The sequence below is a fragment of the Microtus ochrogaster genome, linkage group LG8 (genome assembly GCF_000317375.1).
Source record: "Microtus ochrogaster isolate Prairie Vole_2 linkage group LG8, MicOch1.0, whole genome shotgun sequence".
NCBI lineage: Eukaryota > Metazoa > Chordata > Mammalia > Rodentia > Cricetidae > Microtus > Microtus ochrogaster.
This window is the reverse complement of record NC_022033.1, coordinates 11,567,630-11,589,696: the sequence shown is the minus strand read 5'-3', so window position 1 is coordinate 11,589,696 and position 22,067 is coordinate 11,567,630. Positions and strand designations below refer to the sequence as shown.

The window sequence follows — 22,067 nt, the reverse complement described above, 5'->3', positions numbered from 1 at the left end:
GTAGCTTTAGAGCCTGTCCTGGAACTAGCTCTTGTAGACCAGGCTGGTCTTGAACTCACAGAGATCTGACTGCCTCTGGTTGCTGGGATTAAAGGCGTGTGCCACCACCGCCCAGCTTGCCTTCATTTCTTTTTGTACATAAGCCATCTATCTGTCTGGGTGGTAGTGGCGCATGCCTTTAATTCCAGCACTCAGGAGTCAGAGGCAGGTGGATCTCTTTGATCTTTGAATTTAAGGCCAGCCTGGTCTACAAGAGCTAGCTCTAGGTCAGCTAGGGCTATTACACAAGAAATAAAAATAAATACATAATTTTCTGTGCTTTTCTTTCTTTTTTACCATCCAGGACTCCTTTGTTACAATCTCTCATTGGCCTTTTTGAGTTACCTGAAGATGATACCATTCCTGATGAAGAGCATTTTATCGACATAGAAGATACGCCAGGATACCAGACTGCCTTCTCACAACTAGCATTTGCTGGTAAAAAAGAACATGACCCTGTAGGTCAGATGGTGAACAACCCCAAAATCCACCTGGCACAGTCACTTCACAAACTGTCTACGGCTTGTCCAGGAAGGGTAAGTGTCTGTGCTGTCTCATTCTTGGGGACAAGACTGGCCAGTCAGGACATCAGTAGCTCTTGCACCTTGGGATTCTAAGGAAACCTTTTTTTTTTTTTTGGTAATATTTTTAAAAACTATAACGTGCTATGCATGGTGGCTCACACCACCCATAGTCCCAGCACTCAGAAGGCAGAGTTCCAGGACAGTCAGGGCTACACAGAAAACCCTGTTCCAGAAAATAAAAACAAACAAAAAACCTGGAACATACTCAGAAATTAGGTAAGAAATCATGGATTCAATCTAATCCTGGCCTTTTAGCTGCATTTAGCTAGTCTTTCAGCATTTTTCTACAATATTGTAGTTTCTTTTTCACCTATAGAAACAGCATGGCAAACCCAGCTAAAATAATTACCAACATTTTGTAAATTACTTGTTTTATAAGTACATAGAAGTACTTAATTAGTTAATTAGGCTTTGGTTTTTTTTTTTTTTTTTTTGCCAAACATGCAATCCCAGCTGAGTTGGGTGGATAGCTGTGAGTTTTAGGCAAGCCTGGGATACATAATTTGTCTGTAAACTAAAAGAACATAAAAACCTTATCAGATGTTAGTTGTACAAGCTTTTAATCCCAGCACTAAGGAGGCAGAGGCAGGAGTTCAGGACAGCCTGGTTGCAGGGCGTCTAGAGCTGTTACAGAGAACCCGTTTAAACAAAAACAACAAAAATCTTTTATCAACCAAAGCACCCCTAACAGTAATTCTTTATGGGTCTACCATGTATATGTGTGTATGTATAGGCCAGAGGGCAATCTACCTTAGTTTTTGAGATGTTTGTAGAGGTCACTTGACGACTAGTCGGGGTTTTTTTGTTTGTTTGTTTGTTTGTTTGTTTGTTTGTTTTCTTTTTTGGTTTTTTGAGACAGGGTTTCTCTGTGGCTTTGGAGCCTGTCCTGAAACTAGCTCTGTAGACCAGGCTGGTCTCGAACTCACAGAGATCCGCCTGCTTCTGCCTCCTGAGTGCTGGGATTAAAGGCGTGCGCCACCACCGCTCGGCTGACTAGTCAGTTTTCTCCTTCCCCTAAATGAGTCCTGGGGATCAAACTTCCTCTACCCATACAGTACCTTTTCTCACCTGCCCTAAGCCCAGCCGTTTTGAAGGAATGAAGTCAGTTATTTCTACCTCCTGTGGACAGGGAGAAGAACTAGCTGCCTTTCCCCACCTGGCGGCAAGCATTCATTCAGGTGCCAGTCTGTGTGTGACACAAGAGCCTCCAACACCGTGTGCTTCCTTCCTTCACAGGTTCCCTCCATGGTGAGCACCAGCCTCAATACAGAAGCATTGCAGTACCTTCAAGGCTACCTACAGGCAGCCAGCGTTACCCTGCTGTGAACGGCTTCTTCCTGACCCCATGGGCCCAGGATGGTTTCTTAGGAACCATGTGGACTCCTCAACACAGCTCTGGTGAAAACAGTACAGGTTTTCAACCTCTTGAATTTGTGACAAACTCCATCTTACAGAGGACAGTAAATACTGCTCTAAGCAAACGAGGCTTTTTGTGTTGAACATCAACATAACTGGTATCTTGTCTGGTTTGTGGCTTCATGGGACAAGTATTTACAATGCCATGTATGGCCATGGGTCTATGTTGAGCATTTGCACGGTTTGGATTATTTCAGATTTTTGGCAGACCTTCCCTGTGGAGACTTATTTGTTTCTAACTAAGCCCTTTCTTTTAAAGCTCGTATTTCTCTCGTCATTTGTACTGTTGTCTGTTTCTTTAAACTTTTATTGGAAATGCAAAAAAGTACAGGATCACTTGTTGACTTACCAAGCTGTGCACATTTCATAGTTGAAGTCTAAAATCAGCAATTAAAAACACAAAAATGTGTATCTAAGAGCATCTTCAGGATAGGGTTTTGGTACTTTCATAAAAATGAAAAATTTCTTTAAATCTTTTCAGTTTCCCCTCTGGACTTTGTGAGTGTAGCTCAGAGTCCTTTATGTAATTAGCTCTTGGCAAATCATGGAGTACAGATTGCACTGGTGCAGCAGTAACATTATGGGAGACATTGGGTGCACCCAGAACTGACAATTCGGTTTTTTTCTTCCTCAGTTCATCTGTAAACACAGAGGAAGTGTGTTTTGGGGGTTGTTTGTGGAAGGGAGACTGCTGCTTCTGTGTCCGTGTGCTGACCATTGGAGGTCCTGTGGAGTTAAGACAGCTTCAGGGACTGTACCAGATGCAGTGAGCAGACTCACTAACACGTCAGGTGGTGAGGTACACTGACAGATGGTAGGGGAGGTTTAAGTTAAGTCTGCATTGGCTGTCTGTGGCACGATTAATAAAAACCCAGAGACAGAATTTTGGAGCTCAATCTGAAGGTCAGAAAAGCAAAGCAAAGAGGTTCTTTCTTCTACCTCGGTCCAATCCTGCCTCCAGGAATCTCAGAATGAGACTGTGTCCTCCAATCTCACATTCCTCTCTAGGGCTGGGATTAAAGGTGTGTATCATCACTGCCTGGTCTGTAAGGTTGATTGGTGTGTAGCTGTTTTACTTTCTGAACTTTAGAAAAGCTTTATTTATTAAAATACAAATGAAATACCACTATAGCTATCGGCTGTAACAGTTGACTTGGCCTCTTAATTATTTGTGCTTTACTGAGAAGCAGGTGTCAATAGCCATCTTCAGGCTGAGAGACAAATAATGCACACAGCGGTGAAAGCAGAAAACCTGTGGGGAACCAGCACTGAAGGCTGCTGGTCCATGATCTGTTGGTGGAGGCCAGGGACAGGTTGTGAGTAGAGGCTCATTCTCACTGAGCTTGCTGACCACTACCGCCCGATGATACCACGACCGACAAGTGCATCAAATGAGGGCCTTACTTTACAGAGTAATGTCAGTGTCCCTCATAGCTGCCTCTGGGTCCATTCTTTCTCTGATAATGTGATCCTGTGTTTTTTAGCAAACAGATTGCTTTGTTTTTTTTTTGTTGTTGTTGAGATGGGGTGTCTGTGTAGCTTTGGTTGTCCTAGGACTAGCTCTGTAGTTCAGGCTGGCCTTGAACTCAGAGAACCATCTGTGTTTACCCCCCAAGTGTTGGGATTAAACTGTCAAACACAAAGGAACTTTTAAATAACTAATTTCAAAATATTTTTCTTTGTATAATGTTACTGAGGCACAGTTTCCCACTAAACCAGGAGTTGGGCATTTTCTGAATGGCTGATTCTGTCTATACCCCCTGATCAGAATTCAGGTGTACCCTTATAACATTGCAATCATGAGAAATTCTCCCTTTGGCTTTTTTTGGTTGGTTCTTTGTCTTTTTCTATGATACTGAAAGTCCTTTCTTCATTTGCCCTGACTGTACTGGAACTAGCTCTGCAGACCAGGTTGACCTCAAAACTTAAAGACGCCTCTGCCTCCTGAGTTCTGGGATTAAGTGTGCCCTGCCGCTACCCTGTAAAAATTATGCCTTAAAATTTATCTTTTTGCTGGGTGTTGGTGACACTCTTTTCTCAGTTAAATGGTTCAGTTGCTGGGATTCCCCATGACTCCTTCCAGTCTTGGGCTGCCTATCCACTTTCATGCTAGAATTTCTGTGCCCATTGGTATAAAAATGCATCCTCAGCCCAAAACCCACAGTGTACTTTTCTGTGTTCCTTTAGTTAAAAAACTAAACAGGGAGCTGGGCAGTGGTGGCACACACCTTTAATCTCAGCACGTGGGAAGCAGAGACAGATGGATCTCTCTGAGTTTAAGGTCAGCCTGGTCTATAGAGCAAGTTCCAGGACACCCAGGGCTATACACAGAAAGCCTGTCTCAAAAAATAAATAAGGGACCAAAACTGACCAGGTCACAGTTTATAGGAAATCTGGTCTTCAGAGCTCCTGTCATTCTTTGCTGATAAGTGTTTGTTGGTGATAGCATTTCTTGGCTGATGCCAGTCCTCTGTCCTGCTTTCCCTCTTGATAAAGCCTGTAGTCTATCCTGCCTGCTGCTCCAGGAACACCCAGGGGTATGGCTAGAGCTAGCAGCTTTAATGCTGCTCTCTTCATCTCATCTTTATTGTGTTACTAGCTTCTCCAGGCATGGAAATTTAGAAGATGAGGTCACATTTTAGACTCCATTTGTATTGACTTTATTGCTGTTAAGAGTGTCAAAGCCGTGCCTGAGTTATTTTCATACACACACACAAACTTTTTTTGCTTAAATGGGTTTAACATTGCTTACCCAAGCATATCTGTTGTTGACTGTGGCAACAATCAGTTAGTTTGCTCTTATTTTTTATAATGTTATATTGGGAAATATACACAATATTCAAATATCCATTTACTTGTCAACTGGCATTTTGTCTTCTTGGGTCCCCCTCCCCCTTTTTTAAATATTAAAGGACACTTGAATACTTCTGAATAGTGAGCATGTTGAGTTTTTAAGTATCAACAAAGATCCTGTGAAGACAAGGTCAAAAGTGTCCGAGGCAGTTCAGTGAAATAACTTTTATAGGACATTAAAACATGCAAGGGCAGGGAGATAAAAACATCCCTAGCCTAAAGAGGTAAAGAGGCCTGTGTAGCCATTGTGCCTTGGTGTCTGAAGCTCAGAGACCCCCTGACTCAGAAATATTGTGTAGTGTCTTAAAAATGTAACCTCTAGTGCTCTCTAGCCCATCAGGAGTCATGAAGCATGTCTGGGGGTAAAAGTGCATGTTTAGTTTTATATGACATATAAATGCTCATGGAGAGACATGGAAAGAGTTCAGAGAACACAACAGCATAGGCCACAGACAATGTGGCTGGCGTGCTGTCTGGCTGCAGAAGGGGCACAGGAAGATCTATAGGCAGGTAGTGGTTACTGGAGGAAGGACGATTTTCATCAGTTGTTTAGCCATATTCTTGAGTTGGCAAGGTACCTGTGTCCCTGTAAGCCATGTGGGTATGAATCAGAATGGCTTCCACATGCTCATGTATTTGAATACTTTGTCCCAAGTTGGTGAAAATATTTGAGTATGATTTGCCTAACAGTCTGTGTGCACTAGGGATTCTCAAAAGGAACTACTGACTTATGGCAGATTTTTATTTTGAAGATAAAATGTCTCATTTTGCTGCATTCATGTTGAATATGTGCCATTAATTTTTCATACATTCCACAGGCAAGAGTACATGTAGCCTTTAAAAGTAAATTCCGTCAGCATGGTGCTGCAGGGCTTCAATCCCAGCACTCCGAAGGAAGGTAGATCTCTGAGATCAGTCTGGTTTTCAAAGCTAGTTTCAGGACAGTAAACCAAGGCTGAGAAACCCTGTCTCAAATAACCACACACAAAAAAAAGTAATCCCTTATTTTAATCTTCAGTCACTGCCAACCTGACTTCCCCAGCTGCCACATCCCTTCCTCACAGCCTTCAGTTACTGCTCAATTGGAAAAAGACTTTCTTAGTAGCTGTTTATTGATCAATAGTTTAATATAAAGAGATTTTTAGGTCTTCAGATTTTTGCCCAGACAGAATCACAAGCATTACAAATATTCTCCTTATCTTTTTGTTTTAAAAAAAGAGGGATGGGTAATGAACCAGAAGAGGTTTGATCTAGAAGTAGTGGTATTTGAAAATAAATTAACCAAAAAAAAAAAATTTAGTATTACCATTTATTGTTGACAAAGACTACTTACATTCCATGGGTGAAAAGGTTCCAGCTAAACCAAATGTGGAAGCAGTGCTGAGTCTGAGGTTGCAATGCTCTCCACCAGGCCAGCTCACCTACCTGCATCTGTGCACAGCAGCACAGCACCAAGAAACCTTTCCCCTCCAAGGAGGTTGGAATTGACTGCATTGGGCACTCCAGGGTCACCAGCCTTCAGGGTCTGGACCCACAGGTAATGTCCTGTAGTGTGGTAAAAAGCTACCTCCTTAAAAGACATGCCCACTGACGATTTATGTAATAATCTTTAAAGGCCTGGGCTCATTTAAGTCTGCTGCTTAAAATAAAAAGACCACCTAAAGTTTAAATTTCCTAAGCTGTCCAATTTATACAGGGGATGGGGGGGGCTATAAAGGATTCTGGTAAAATCTGTTTAGCCAGCCTGAGGGACAGACGCATCAAACAGGCCTGTGATCTTTGCTAGACTGATAGCATCGGTCTCAGACAATTTTCTAAACTGTGCTAGATAAGTAGATGCAACTGAGAAACTGAAAAGAAAATTATATAGTGTCATCAACCAAAGGAAATAATGAACCAGCATCGCTGTTGAGAAAGCAGTGGTTCCAGTGGGTGGGCACTACACGTGGCAGGCTGAGCACGCTGTGTCTGTTATGCAGGACAGGAAGAACTGGCTTTTCTCTGGTGCTTTTAGCTCCGGGGCCTCTCTGGCGTGGCTGTCCGGGGTTGTCCGAAGTATCTGAATGAGCCAGCATGAGAATAGGCCATGCTTTCTGTTTCTCTTTTATCACAATATAAAAATTGAAGGTGATGGGGCTGGTCTCTCTTTATGGCTGGCAGAGCACAGCATTGTCACTAGCAGCCCAACACAACCAAGGCCACATCACCTGGAGTCTGTGTCTTCGTGTCTCAGCCCACTGGAGTTATCAGAAATTCCAAATTTTGAAAGCAGTTCTCAGTATTTTCAGTATACATGTTGGGATGTATAATGGTTTGTGGCCAGAAAAGGTTCAGCACCTCCCACACCTTTAAGGAAGAGAAAAATGACAATGGCAAGAATGTTCAAATGAGATCTAAAGCTAACTCCATGTAGCTCCCATTTGTAGGAGCTGAGAATAGTCATCCTAGAACTGGAGGGAGAAATGAATGTATCTGTGTCTGAGGAAAGAGATAGTGCTCTGGGAATACTTGTCTGACATGACCAAGGACTCTGGGTTTAGTCCCCACCATCTCCATAAAGAAAAATATTTAGTTGAAAGGGTTATTTCCATAAACACAGGAAAGGCTGGAGTTTCTTCACTGATCAAAAGCACTGGCTGTTCTTCCAGAGCATAGCATCTCAACAATCTATAACTCTAATATCCTTTCTGGCCTGTGCCCACAAAATATCCTTACACATAAAAAAAGTAAATAAAAGAAGAGGTGACCCTTGGAGAAGGTGTGTCACCATGTACCATTAAAATCATGTGATCATGTGACTATTGAGAGTCAGATAAAGAAGGGTATTTCTGGGGGCCTGCAGGTGTTAAAGCCAGAATGCAGTTCTGGCAAATACTTCCTCAGAGTCAACCAACAGTGGCAGCAATTTGTGCATATGCTCACTCACGCTGACACTGGTCCATTTCCTGTTCTCGGCATCTCTGTGCTCTGTTGGTCCAGTTCAGACAGCAACTTTAAAATGTTCAGTGCAGCCTAAGAGAGGGGAAGGAACAGTCAAATCACAGAACACAGGCTAAACTCACATGGAAAGGGACGTCAACAAACTGCTAGCAACTTCTTAGAACTTTTTTTCTTCCCAATAAAAATAAGTCCCCTACCCCAAACAACCAAGACAAGGTTTCTCTGTATCCCTGGCTGACCTGGAACTCACTTTGTAGACCAGACTGGCCTTGAACTCACAGAGATCCACGAGTGCTGGGATTAAAATTAAAGGCTTGCCTCACTACCGCCCAGATGGAATGTTTGAATTTTTAAGATAAGGCACAAAACTGCCATTTTCCTCAGGTACCACATATTACTTTTGGCTTTTCACCTGACAGTGACCTACCATGCTCTCAACAAAAGACTCCCATGTTTCCCTCTAAATCAAAGGCGTCCGCTCCATGTAGCATTATCATCCAGTAAGTGACAAAGCTCATGTGTGCAGGCTCTTCTCTTTCAGGGTTTAACTTTATCTGAACAGACTCTGAAAAAGGGGGCTTTCTACAGCTGCCAGAATAGGGGCTGAAGTGAGTAAGATTATAGAACTTTGTCTCTCTTCCTGAGACCACTAACAGCCCAGAGAAGGAATGTGCCAGGTGCCCAGTCAGCTTCTTGAGGCACCTCTGGGGCCCACGTACCATATCATGACAAGACTCCACATCCTTGCCGATGCCATGGCTGATGAGGGGCGGCTGCGAGGAGCAATTGATAAGAGAGACACATTCGTTCTTGTTGTTCTTGGGGAAGTCTTTGTATTCAACCTAAGGAGAAAGAGCACCATGTGGGACACAGCCCAGAGTCCTCCAGGAGCCTACTTAGGTTTTAAATGCTGCTTCCTAAGGAAAAATATCTTCTCTCCCTGTAGACCTAAAGGACAACTTGCTGGAGTTGGTTTTCTTCCCACCAACAATCAAACTCAAGGGTTTTTGTTTTGTTTGTTTTTAAAAATTTATTTATTTAGCCGGGCGGTGGTGGCGCACGCCTTTAATCCCAGCACTCGGGAGGCAGAGGCAGGCGGATCTCTGTGAGTTCGAGACCAGCCTGGTCTACAAGAGCTAGTTCCAGGACAGGCTCCAAAACCACAGAGAAACCCTGTCTCGGAAAAAAAAAAATTTTATTTATTTATAATATACATACTGTTCTGCCGGCATTCCAGAAGAGGGCACCGGATCTCATTATAGATGGTTGTGAGCCACCATGTGGTTGCTGGGAATTGAACTCAGATCCTCTAGGAAGAGCAGCCAGAGCTCTTAACCTCTGAGCCATCTCTCCAGCCCCCAAACTCAAGGTTTGAGGATGCGCCTTTACATGATGAGCCACCTTGTCATACGCCACAACTATTCCTGTTGTTTTACTTCTGTGCAAAACCATACTGTACTTCTGATCTATTAGACAAAGCATATGATCTCACTTTTTCTGGTTTCTGTGGTGCTAGGGAGAGAACCCAGGATCTTGCAAACATTACAAAAGTGATCTTATGCAGAAAGAACCTAATTTAAAGATGCTATAAAAAAGATAAACAGTCACCTGGAATCCCTGGGCTCTGGAAAGGTAGTATAGTTGCTCAGAGGGTCTTGTGCGAGGTCCATGGGGTACGTGGCCTGAAGAGATGTTACTCTTTAAAATGGTCTCGGCTGTGGGCGAGGTGCCCCCGTACAACAACTCGCGAGCTATCATGGCAGTTACCGTGGCCTTGGCAGGATTCGGAGCTGCCCTGGTGAAATCTTTGGTATGGTGTCCTTGACTAACCCCAACAGCCTGAGCAACCTCCGGCACCATGGGGAGGATTCCAGCTGGCAGCTGCTGATGGCTAAGATAAGGCATCCTGAACTCGTCCTCCTTATTACCTATAAGGGACATAGAGGTCACAGCTACCTAAGAAGTTACAGTGCCACCCTTCCCACCATCCCAGTCCTAGGAAGGTGGTGCCTCCTGGTGCTTCACACTGTCACACAAGAACCATGCAAACCCAGACAGAGCACATTGGACCAAGAGGGTTACACTTACTAGTTCCATTTTCATCCCCATGGCTAGGTTCAAAAAACGTTACTTTCCTTCCGTCTCCTGGTTTCTTTACTGGGGTCTTAAGAAAGAAAAATAGCAGTGAGCATGGACAAGCACTGGGGTCTGTGTGCATAGTCTTTCATGTCCCCCACCACACAAACTCTCATGTCTGCCCATGATGGCAGTCACATGGAGCAGATCATGAATGCAGAGCTGACTCTGTGCCAAGGACCAGAGAATGCTGGCTTCAAAGTGCTCAGCCCAGTACGGTCTACACTGGTGCTAAGAAATGTGTATGTCTTACATTACCCAGAACTAACATCCAGAAACAGTACTTCCACAAAGGACACAGAGGCATTTAGTGCATAACTGTCAGACACAAGGCAAGGGTGCTTACATGAACTCTACAAGGTTTTCAAATGAGAAATCTGAAGGCCAAGTCCAGTTCTATGCAAATTCCATATGGAATGTCTGGGTCCCGGGTACTGACTTCACAGGCACAGAGGGAGCTATTTCTTGGTCACGAAATGGCAGAGCTCAGAAGAGACTCAGTCCTACTTTAGTCAACCCCAGCAGGACAATGGCTGGAGCCAAACTATAGATCTGGCCTGTTATTAACCATGCTATCTAGTCCCAGAAAAACCAAAGCCAGATCCACAAGAGCAGAAGACTAGATCATGCAGACCCCTATGAAGCACAAATGACAGCCATACTTGTTCATTCCAATCCCAACTACCCATCAGGAGAGAGCAGGACATCCTCCCAAAATGCACATCCACCCCACAGTGACACTAAACAGACTTCAAACCACGCGCGGGACACGGTGAACTGGACAGGAACCTTCCCTCCTGCAAACACTATCAACGGACGAACCCCAGGGGGCAGGCTGCTTACTGCAGGGAAGATGAAGCCTTGCCCCAGGCTTGCCCATGCAGGGAGCTAGGCCACCTGGCAGTGAGAGTCCCAGCAGTCACCTTCTCTTCTGATTTGAGTGCTGGCTTGGCAGGCTGCGCCTGGGGAACTTTGAACCCCAGGATCTCCAGCATGTTCTCGGCAGCATTGCGCTTGGCCACCTTCTTATTGGTACCCGCTCCTTCTGCAGTGTGATTCCCAACCTTTACCTGAAGAAAACATCAAAGACCTGTGACTAAACCTTCTAAGACACAACAGGCACTGGTTGGTTACTGCCAAAAGCCCCTGAGGATGACTTTGCTACATGTTTTGTGTACTCTGAAACTATTCCTGTGATGGCCACAATCAAGTTAAAATCCAAGAATACTATATGGAAATGTGTGCCACAATCCCTTCCAACAGCATATTTACAAAGACAGGTATGTGTCTCGATCTAACCACAGTGAAGCCTCCTCCTCCACTCTTCTGAGGGCTGGCTGTTGGACAAGTTCCAGCATACTCTTTTAAAGCTGTTCCATCCACAGGTATCTGGCTGCTAAATCAAAATCTGCCAGAACACTGAGAGGGTTAACAGGGACTCCTTCTCTGGCCTAGGCAGAGTGGCCTAGACCAGTCACTTCTCTTAACATATGGATCCTCATTTTCTTGCCTTTGTTTCTGTTTCGTTTTTGAGGTAGGGTCTTGCTGTGTAGATCAGGCCAGCCTCAAACTCAGACCCATCTGCCTGGAGAGTACTGAGATTAAATGCATGCATCGCCAGGCCCAATGAACTGCAACATGGCCTTACTGACAGTATGTGCTGGTAGAGGATGGACCAACAGGGACTGATATGGTTGGGGAAGGGCTGTCCACAGCTGCACCAACCCACCTGCATCACAAACTCCCTGCGACGTGGAAGGCCTCGCTCTGTAAGGAGCACGTACTCCGGCTCCTTTTCCTTTTTGGCCTGCTGAATCTGTGCCAGTCTGCTAATAGGATTCATCCCCTGGCCATAATCCGGGGCTGTCTGCAGCTGAAGAGAAACAGTACAACACAGTGTGCTACGTTATACTTTCTATTCCACAGGAAATCAGCCACCCAGAGTCAGCAGTTGACAGGAGACAAAAATCTCAGTGTTGGTGTAATGGCTCAGAACCAAACCCTTTAAAAATTGAACGTGCTTTATAGTCATACTAAAACAATTTTTGTGTCATAGAAAATGGACTTCAACATTTCACTGTGAGGGGAAACCACTCATGTCTTCACAGCAAATGAAAAGGAATATATATATTCCCCCAAAATTTGCTCAGAAAACTTCCAGGATCCCCCAAGGACAGAATCCCTTTGCATGCCCAACCCGGCACAAATACAGTGTTTGCACGTGTCCTCTTCCACTTCCTGCATGATGAAGAGGACTCCTCATGACTGGGACATTCACCTACTGGGATTTGCCATGTAAAGGGCTATGGGACCACAGTGTTTGGTCGAGAATGACAGAAAGGGTAGATGGAGTCAGGGCCATCACCCGTGTTTGACTGAATAGGCACAGGGCCCACAATCTAGCTTTCTCAGTCACTAAAACCTAGAAACCACTGAAGCTTGTGTAAGCCCTTAACTGGAGGATGCAGCTCAGTGGTAGAGGGCATGGCCAGCAAACCTGTGGCCCTCATTCAATCCCCAGTAGTGCAAAAACAAAACAATATTATGAATTAAACACATGCCAGCTGAAGCCTGGGAAAGGAGGCTCCTTCCTCAAAGCACTTGTCAGGTGACTAAAGTGACTTGACACCGCAGCTGAAAACTGGTAAAGTGGCAGAGGCGTGGTAAAATGTAAGAAAATGAGCAGTCCTGGCCCTTTAAGTGCTCAACAGGGGTCAACATTTTTTTGTTTTTAATAAAAATTTATTTTTATCTTATGTGTATGAATGTCTGGTTTGCATATACTACCACATGTGTGCCGGGTATCCACAGAGGGAAGGAGTCACATTCCCTAGAATTGCAGTTACAGACAATTGTGAATCACCATATGGCACTGAACCGGGATAGAGTCCTCTGCTAGAGCAGCCAGTGCTTTTAACTGCTGAGCCATTTAACTGCTGCTCCAGCCCCCTGGGTCAATGTTTTTCATTGTGTTTGTTTTTTCAGAGACAGGGTTTCTCTGTGTAACAGCCCTGGCTGTCCTGGAACTCACTTTGTAGACTAGGCTGGCCCTGAACTCAGAGATGCACCTGCCTCTGCCTCCTGAGTGCTAGGATTAAAGGAGTGTACCACCACCACCCAGCTGGTCAATGTTGTCTCCCTCCCGCCCCCAGACATGGGCTCGGTCATTGTTTTTTTATAGACCCATTAAGTTTCATTCAAATATCCAAAACTCTTCCAAAACAGTTTCTATGGGCTCTGGTACCCAAGACCCAGCCCTGTGTGTGCCAATTCCACCTTGAGCCCTGAACTAGAGGTGGCTCAAGACAAGAATCCACAGGTGGCCTACTACCCCACCCATTCCACAGAGACCAACAGGCTTTGATGCCCACCCCCATATTAACCTGACACTTGAATGTGTTTGTTTTCAACCATCTCTACTCCACCTGCAGCTCATGTGCTGCCTGGGAAGCATCTACTGCAAACTGTGGTGCTGGACAGCAGCCAAGCTTCTACCCCAACCACTGCAACACTGCAGCCCTGCCATACAGGCTCTCACCTTGCATGTGGGCTGACTTTTCTTCTTGATTCTGGGCTTCACTCGCTCCACAGCAGGCAGAGGTGGCAGCCTCCTCAGCTGCTCCAGCACGGCCCTTGCTGCATTCTTCTTGGAGATCTTCTTGCTTTTGCCCTCTCCTTCCCCTACAAACTCCCCGACTGAAACCCTGGTCACAAAGTTCTTCATGTGGGGTGGGCCACTCTCCCGGGCCACCTGTGTCAGAGGGAAAGACTGAGTGAAAGCGTGACAGACACTTGTTAAAAGTGGTAAGGCACACTGCTTGGCACACGTGTTTCAAAGAAATGCATGTGGAGGGGATCTAATAACCATCTGTGAACACATGCAGAATATCAAAGGGAGAGAAAGAACGGGTTTAATTGACAGCAGAGGCTTAGAAATTCAGATGGTTGTCAGGGACAACCCCACAGATGACAATGGGAATGCTAATTCCCAGACTCAAGGGTGTCCTCAAAAGGTCCCACATTCCAAGGGAAGAAAGAGACTCTCTGCAAGGACCCCATCCATTGGAGAGCCCTGACCCAATGCACCAGTGGGACAGTGGTGGCGCACGGGGCTCTGAGAAGGACTCTACCTTTGAAAAGATGCACATCCTGATGTAGTCCCTCAGAACGAGAGCACTCAACTAGCCTTCCAACACACCAAGCTCATGAAGAACGAAGGCTGAGAACTGTCAGAGATGAAAGGTGACCACAAAGACAAGACTGAAAGGAGGCCCTGGGCTGCACGGCAGAACAGTAAAAACAACCCCCAAAACAGTGGAGAGTGCAGGAAGAGGTGTGTGTGAGGTGACAGCAGAGCTCAGCTTCCTGTACGATCACGGCATGGGCTTCAAGTCCTTCCAGTCACACATCTGTCCTGCTTCAGGCTGTCCTGTCAAATCTGACAGTTTTGAAAGCAGTTGAAAGAAATGCCCAGGAAACAAAGTTCGTCAAAGAAACAGCTGTCCATGGGAGAGGAGCCCACAGGTCCACACGTCCTCAGATCAAATATATGTTGGCTTACTCTGACCTCACAGCCCACACTGAACCTGACTGGAAATTAACTATTGTGTTCATTTATTCAACAATACTTTCTGAGAATCCAGTATGGGCCAGACAATCTGCCACAAGCATCAGAAAAGGCAGACCCTGCTCAACCCACCAATAGATGCGGCTGTGACCCTTCTGACCTGACAGTCACTCAACAGGAATATTTCAACCAGCACCACCTAGAGATGAACCACGATGGTTCCACATCGTTACCTCATGTACTGATTTGCATGAAAATATTCCCACAGCCCTAGGCAGTAGAACACACTTGGTACCCAGTTGGTGGCACTGTCTGAAGAGGTCAAGGAGGTGCTAAGGAAGTAGCACATCACCGTGGATAAGCATTGCAAATACAGAGTCTCATCCTATTCCACTTCTCTTTTTCCTGTTTGCCACTGAAGACACAGACTCAGCACCTGCTCTTTCGGCCCCGCCTACCCACTTGCTGCCATGATGGATAGACTCTTACTGCTCTGGATGCAGAAGCCAAAACAAACTCTTTCTGCCTTGGTAGTAGTATCTTAGTACAGCAAGAAAAAAGTAGTAGGGTCTGGAGAGATGGCTCAGAGGTTAAGAGCACTGGCTGCTCTTCCAGAGGTCCTGAGTTCAATTCCCAGCAACCACATGGTGGCTCACAACCATCTGTAATGAGATCTGGCGCCCTCTTCTGGCATGCAGGCATACATAGAGGAAGAATGTTGTATACATAATAAATAAAATATTTTTAAAAAAATAAAGAAAAAAGTAGTACACCTTACAAGACCATCACTAGGGGGCACCCTGATGGTTTCTCTTTGGTGGCTGCTTGACATGTCTCTGGAATGCTACCTATTCCTAAAAGCAAGTTGTGAACGTGGAAAAGGGGGGTAATCTAATCCCCAGATGCCACCAAAATAAAAGGCTCCAAAAAGCTCTGAGGCTCAGGCAGGGCAGTGACCAGTAAAAATGGCTGACATTTATCAAGAATTCAGGTGTGATGCTGAGCAGGGATCTGGGGAGCCGGACACCTTAATCTTGGTCATCCTCTCTCCTGTCTCTAGAGCTGCACTCTCGTGCTATTCTACCCTAAGAAAGGGCATGTTTTCCTTTTCTTACAGGGAACGCTCAGGGAGAGTCTGGGATACAGCTTCCACCCAGCAACTAACTAGCCCTGTCATTCTATGTCATGTCTCCTTCCTACCCTAGCCAGCCACATGGTGCCTCCCCAAGGGAAGACAGCATATAAGACAGGAATATCTGATTTCTGAAGCAGGGAACAAGGACAGTTCTCACACAGGCTGGTATGGGAGGCAAGCACAGATCACCCTGCCCCTGCCCCTGGTGGGAAGTGGACATCACCTGCCAGATCATAGGACAGTTACCCTGACCTGGCTATGGAATGAAGGGTAAATGGGAAACATGCATCAGGAGAAGATATGCATTTTATGAAATAAAATGAGGGGATCATTATAAATGCAGAATTAAAATATTCTACAAGATAATAGCTTCACGCGGCCAACACTCTGCCTTTAATCCCAACACTCAGGGAGGCAAGGCAGGTGGATCTCTGTGAGTTCAAGGCTAGCCTGGTCTACAAGAGCTAGTTCCAGGACAGGCACCAAAGCTATAGAGAAACCCTGTCAGAGAAAACAAAAACAAAAAAACAAAAAACCAACAATCCTCCTTCAAGCTATTCCTGTTGGGTACGTGTTCCGCAGCCAGTCTGACTGAGCCTCCACCTAAGGAGACAGGATCTGGGAGGGAAAGTCGCTTTCCAGAGCAAGGGGAGGGACAGGGCCTGTGTGCAAGTGTGAAGACGAGTATGGCACAGTTCACTTTCCTAGGGACAGAGACCCACAGACACTCGCAGGAAGACACAGTAACCCCTGCTCTGAGGGGACCGTCCAGCCCATCAGTATGAAGGGCCACCTTAGCTGAGCACTACTCCAGGATTTAGGAGCAAGCGGATCCCATCATGAATCCTGACAGGATCTGGTAAAGACAATGTTGTGCATGTCTTACCTCAAAATTCACAGGCAAATTCCGCTTCAGTGCAATCTCAAACACTTGGCTTATTTCTGATTTATTGAGGTTTTCTTCTTCTGATTCTCTTCCATTCATCTACAGAAAAATACTTGTTAGAGTCAACTTTGAGGAGCCAAGTATGGTGATATACACCTTTAATCCCAGTAATCAGGAGTCAGAGGCAGGTGTATCCCTAAATTCAAGGCCAGCCTGTTTTACAGGCTGAGTTCTAAGATAGCCAGAACTTTATGGTCTCAAAAAAATTAAAACATAAAAAAATATTCAATTTTCAGTTAATCATCTATAGTAACTGAGCCTCAGCTTTACTGAGTTAGCAATGAACCAGAGACAGAGGCCATATGGAATTGAACCTTCAGCCTCATGTCAAATACTGTCCAAATTCCGCTAGTAAACGCACTATAATAAGCCACAGCAGTGCCTTGGGGTACAATGGGCCTGGTGGTGCTATAGAAGGCACCAAGGCTTCCAGGGAGAGTAAGAATGGCCAAGTCCACAAGCCAGAGTCAGTCGGAGGACAATCCTTCCGTGGTAGGCGCACAGGCATACTACAGAGGCCCTGGAAACCATGTCTGTAAATAATGCAGAGGACCAGAATGCCCAGTAGCGCTAGCTCACACAGTGCAGCAGGCAAACAGCCAAGGCACAAACCAATAAAGTCTCCTCAACCAGGGTAGAGTCCACCTTGGTACCAAGGTTCACCAGTCCTCATTCCTGGCAGGAGGGCTCAGAGGGGCCCAGGCCACCTCTCTTTAGCTGGGAATATGGATTCTACAGAGTTTAACAGACTCTGGACAGCTAGCTCAACACAGCACTAGCAGATCCAGACCTGGCCAGAGCTGCTAGCTTGGCACTGTAGCTTTCTTTTGCCAAATTTGTCAACTTCTGTTTCCAGGATTAGCCCTAAGAGGAACTCCTGGCTGAACTTGCTAACAGGCTTTGCTGTGTGGGTCAGTTCAACAAGCAGACCCGCCCACAAGAGAGCGAGCAAGGTCAAGTAAGATAAGAGAAGCAAAGCTCCTGGGCACTGACCACTAACCCACAGACACCATCCAGGCAGACCCCACCGCAACACGTGTTTATTCCAGATCCACACCAGAGCTTTCTCCTCCTCCTCCACAGTGTGTTTGCTTCCTTCCTAGCGAGGGTCCTTTCACTGCAGCCTCATCAGCATCGTGTGCCCAGTGCCTGGTGGGTCCTTACTCCTCAACAGGAAGGGCCCTGGCCTTCTTTTCCTTATGGGCTGGCCATATTGCTCAAGCTGGACTCAAGGGACACTCCTGCCTCAACCTCCTAATCAGCTGGGAACAGAGGGGCACATCACTCCCTGGCCTTATGCCGGCTTCTTATAGGGCACCTCTTAAAGCCCATTTTAAGTGCCATAGAAAGCTGAGCATCTAAAAGGTTTAGTTTGAAATTTAACTTTATGTGAGGGAACCAGGCCACCTCAGACATCACCCTCAGGCCCCACCCTTCTTTGAGACACTCTCTCACTAGCATGGAGCTGCTCAAGCAGCTACTGGCTGACAATTTAAGAATTACTCTTCTTGCCAGGCAGAGGTGGCACACACCTTTAGTCCCAGCACTTGGGAGGCAAAGGCAGGCAGAGCTCTGAGTTGGAGGCCAGCCTGGTCTAGTGAGTTCAAGGCAGAAAAGGCTACAGAGAGAAACACTGTCTCAAATAAACCAAAAAAAAAAAAAAAATTACTCTTCAGTCACAGAAAAGAAAAACAAAACATTCAGATTCCTTTCCTAACCATGGAAGTCTTAAATTGCAGCCCAGGGCTGATAGCATAGCTCAGTGTATGATTAGCATCAACCTTCCACAACAGGAAAACAAGACAAAGAAAGGCCCCAAATTCATAAACACTCCTCTCTTCCAGAAGTGGCTTCTCCACACTGTGAATGCCGAGAAGCAGTTGGATTATACATGTACAAGAACTAAGCTGTGAGTTTATCTAATGTGATCTTTAATAAAAACAACATAAAACATGAGGCTCCTTGTCTCCCTCCTTTGGCTCCAGGCCTGCCTAGCCTATAAAACATGGCAGGAGCCAGGCTGTGATTTCTGGGAATGAGCCTTAAGAACCAGTTTCCATTTCCTGTCTTCAAGGATGCTCTTTTTTTTTTTTAATTATTTTTAGTTTATATGCACTGGTATTTTGCCTGTGCATATGTCTGTGAAAGTGTTGGATTTTCTGGAACTGAAGATACAGACAGACACCATGTGGGTGCTGGGAACTGAACCCAGGTCCTCTGGAAGAGCTGCCAGTGCTCTTAACCACTGAGCCATCTCTCCAGCCCAAGGACACTCATTCTTCAGTCACCAAACTGTGAGGAAGTGCAAACAGTCCCAGCAGAGGGAACTAAACAGGAACTATGGTCCATGCAGAGGGAGTCATTTTGTCACTAGGCCCTCCCAATTGCTGGTGAACTTCCTGTGCCAAAACTAAGCAGAGCGGACAAGCTGCCACACCTATACCCCTGCCAAGCTGCAGGGTGAGCAAAAACCTGTACCGCCAAGCTGCAGGGTGAGCAAAAACCTGTACCGTGTTCTGGGACAGTGTGCTAGAAAGACAGCAATTCTCTAACTTAATACCATAAATCAGTGGGGTCTAGCTGGGTGTGCTGGCTTCACAGCTTTGATTTCAGCACTTAGGAGGCAGAGGCAGGCAGAACTCTGTGAGTCTGAGGCCAGCCTGGTCTACATTGCCAATTCTGGCCAACCAGAGCTATACAGTGAAAGAAAGGAGAGAGAGAGAAAGAGAGCGCACATCAATCAGCAGCTCCAACAGCTCGGTGTCAGCACTGAGAAAGAGCCCCCAGCCTTCCTAGCACACTCCCATCATGTCTACGTCACTCGGGCTGTGCCAGAGTAGAAAGAAAGGAAAGGCTGCTCGGCTTTCCTGCGGAGACATTTAGGAGACATCTCCAGGCCACAGAATGTCGATGGTTATCAGCCTATGACTACAGACAGCGTCAGCAGCAGCGGGCTGTCCCAGGCCTGTGTCCACCTACCTCCAGCCTCTCTGGTGGAGGCTCATTCTGCAGAGTCCTCAGTGCTCTGGCGGTAGCATCGTGTTTCACAGCTTGTCTCGTCTTTCCTTTCCCGTTAAACTGCTGTCCTCCCACAGAAAGCTCAACTTGGTAGAGTAACGGCGGAACTGGAAATGGGTAAAAGTACCTACAAATAGAGGGTGGGAGTTTCAGTCTCCGGTCGGTAAGTCACGCATGCCTTCAGCAAATCCCACATTTCCTGTACTGTGGTCTCATCGCTGTGTTTGCAGCACAATGGAGGCTGCCTCAAGGCTCACACTGAACTACAGCTGCTGCAGAGGACAGACAGACAAGCAGGGGACGAGTCACACTGACATCAAGTTCGTGGCTGACTCTCCATGTGGCTGTACTGGCAGGGTCCAGCACGGACTGGGTGCGCTCAGACAAACTCAGCTCACTTTATGCATTCACACATCTCCCAAGCAATCTGGGGATTTTAAGGGTGAGGCCTTTTAGAAAGGACCCTCATTTCTGAAATTTCAGTAACACCAAATTCAAGAGTCGGTTCCTTCAACTTCAAAGTCTGTATTTTTGAGGTTTTGCTACTTCCCACTTCATCAGAGGAAGGAAGGGAGGAAAATAAACATCTACTTCGATCACTGATCTATTCACTAACATCTCACTCCTTACAACAAAGGCTTGCAGCAACACATCAGGATCTCATGTAGCCAGGCTGGCCAGGCTACTATGCAGCAGGTGATCTTTCTGCCTCCCCCTCTTGAGCACTGGGATTACAGGCATTCTGGAAGCACACTAGGTTTCAGTACTTCTCAGTGTTCATCAGTCTTAGTGTCTGACAAAGTACAACAGTCAACAAACAGCAGGCAGGAAGCATGTGTTGCAGGGCCCAGGGTGGCTGGACAGTGAGTGTGAGCAGCTGCTCCCCAGGAACCTGCTCCGGCCATCTGCCAAGACAGCACCAATGGCACACCCTAACCCCAGTCAGGCCAAATCATGACTCCTGTCACAATTTACAGACATCCCAGCTATTTCCACCCCAGCACATACCTGGGGGGATAGGCACCTCCACGCATGCCGTAGCTGTAGGTGGACTGCATCCGAGAGTGAGGGTCCACAGGCTTATACATTGGTTTTCTTTCCAGTTTCACACAAAGTGCATTGAGCTCAGTGGTAGGACCTATACTTTCTGCAACACAAAATCATACAAACAACAGTTTCAGGCCCTAGACACTGATGAGCATGCCTGTAAATCAGACTCAGAGAATGTACTGCAAAGAGCTGAGTCCTCTACCCCTGGACATCCATTGGGAAACCCAAGAATCTACAGTGTACAGAACCACAGGAAAAATCTGGGAAAGACAAGGCAAGTAGATTGTCTGGAGAAGGCAAATAAGAACCAGAAAACACCCAGATGTCTCTGACTTGACATTACAGCGAGGCTCAACTATGGTCCCACCAGATGACAGGAAACCCAGTTTCATTTTCATATACACCGAGAGAGAGATTTTACTTCAAAATCATCCATATGAGAAAACAGAGACTAGGGCTCAACAGGAAGACCACTTGTGGTCCAATCATGAGACCAGTTTAGATCCCTGCACCAACATAAGGAACCTGGCTCCCACACACACCTGTAACCCCAGCTCTAACAGGAGGATTACAGGCTTCCAACCTAGCTGATAACATGAGCCTGAGCTGTAGGGATAGTCCCACCTCTAAGGCTTAGGGAGACAGTGACAAGAGAAATCACCTGATGCTACTTTTGAACATCACACATAGCACACACATCTTCACAAAGCGTTCAAACAGCCTGAAGAGATTACTGTCACTCCACACACCCCATCGTAAACAACACTGAGAGTGGGGTGGGCTACACAGATGCTGAGCCATCAAAAGCACTAGGTGCCCTTCCAGAGGATCCAGAGGATCCAGGTTTAATTCTTTGTACCTACAAGATAAAACTATGTAACTCCAGCTCCTAAGGATCTAATAGCCTCTGCTGGCCTCTGGAAGCACCAGGCAACAGTGGTAGGCAAGTAAACACACACATAAATCAGTAATTAAAAATGAGAAAACACCCCTTTTGGTCCTTGGAGATGACACAGTAGGTTAAGGTGCTTACTGTCTAACCTGAAGATCTAAATAAGCAATGCAGGCAAGTTGTCTGCTACCTCCACTTAGCACTCTCATACAAGTACCACACATACACAATGAAGAAATAAACCTTTAAAACAAACACTTGCTTTCCTATAATCTCAGCAAAAGGGAGGCTAAGGCAGAAGGATTGTAAATGTGAGACCAGCCTAAGCTGCATATCTCAAAAACAAACAAACAAACAAACAAACAGTGCTGGAGAGATGGCTCAGCGGTTCAGAGCACTGGCGGCTCTTCCAAAGGTTCTGAGTTCAATTCCCAGCAACCACATGGTGGCTCACAACCATCTGTAATGAGATCTGGTGCCCTCTTCTGGCC

General features: G+C 46.0%; 2 protein-coding genes across 3 annotated transcripts in view; one reads left to right on the top strand and one right to left on the bottom strand.

Moving 5' to 3' along the window:
• Cse1l (chromosome segregation 1 like) overlaps window positions 1–2,126 on the top strand; it is a 49,479-nt gene extending 47,353 nt beyond the window's left edge. The window contains exons 24-25 of the mRNA XM_005362868.2: window positions 344–575; window positions 1,860–2,126. Coding sequence (XP_005362925.1) covers window positions 344–575; window positions 1,860–1,949 — 322 coding nt within the window. The 3' untranslated portion in view covers window positions 1,950–2,126. The remainder of the gene's footprint in view (window positions 1–343; window positions 576–1,859) is intronic.
• A 4,063-nt stretch (window positions 2,127–6,189) lies between these two features.
• Window positions 6,190–22,067, bottom strand: part of Stau1 (staufen double-stranded RNA binding protein 1) — a 42,365-nt gene continuing 26,487 nt past the window's right edge. Inside the window, exons 2-12 of one of the 2 annotated variants that reach the window (XM_005362867.2) lie at window positions 20,643–20,781; window positions 19,596–19,761; window positions 16,557–16,655; window positions 13,507–13,737; window positions 11,698–11,841; window positions 10,892–11,038; window positions 9,921–9,996; window positions 9,441–9,760; window positions 8,552–8,674; window positions 7,819–7,904; window positions 6,190–7,238 (exon numbers count right to left, since the gene is read on the bottom strand). In XM_005362867.2, the coding sequence (XP_005362924.1) occupies window positions 7,223–7,238; window positions 7,819–7,904; window positions 8,552–8,674; window positions 9,441–9,760; window positions 9,921–9,996; window positions 10,892–11,038; window positions 11,698–11,841; window positions 13,507–13,737; window positions 16,557–16,655; window positions 19,596–19,761; window positions 20,643–20,722 (1,488 nt within the window). In that variant the 5' untranslated portion in view covers window positions 20,723–20,781 and the 3' untranslated portion in view covers window positions 6,190–7,222. The remainder of the gene's footprint in view (window positions 7,239–7,818; window positions 7,905–8,551; window positions 8,675–9,440; window positions 9,761–9,920; window positions 9,997–10,891; window positions 11,039–11,697; window positions 11,842–13,506; window positions 13,738–16,556; window positions 16,656–19,595; window positions 19,762–20,642; window positions 20,782–22,067) is intronic. The other variant, XM_005362866.2, reaches the window with a different exon arrangement.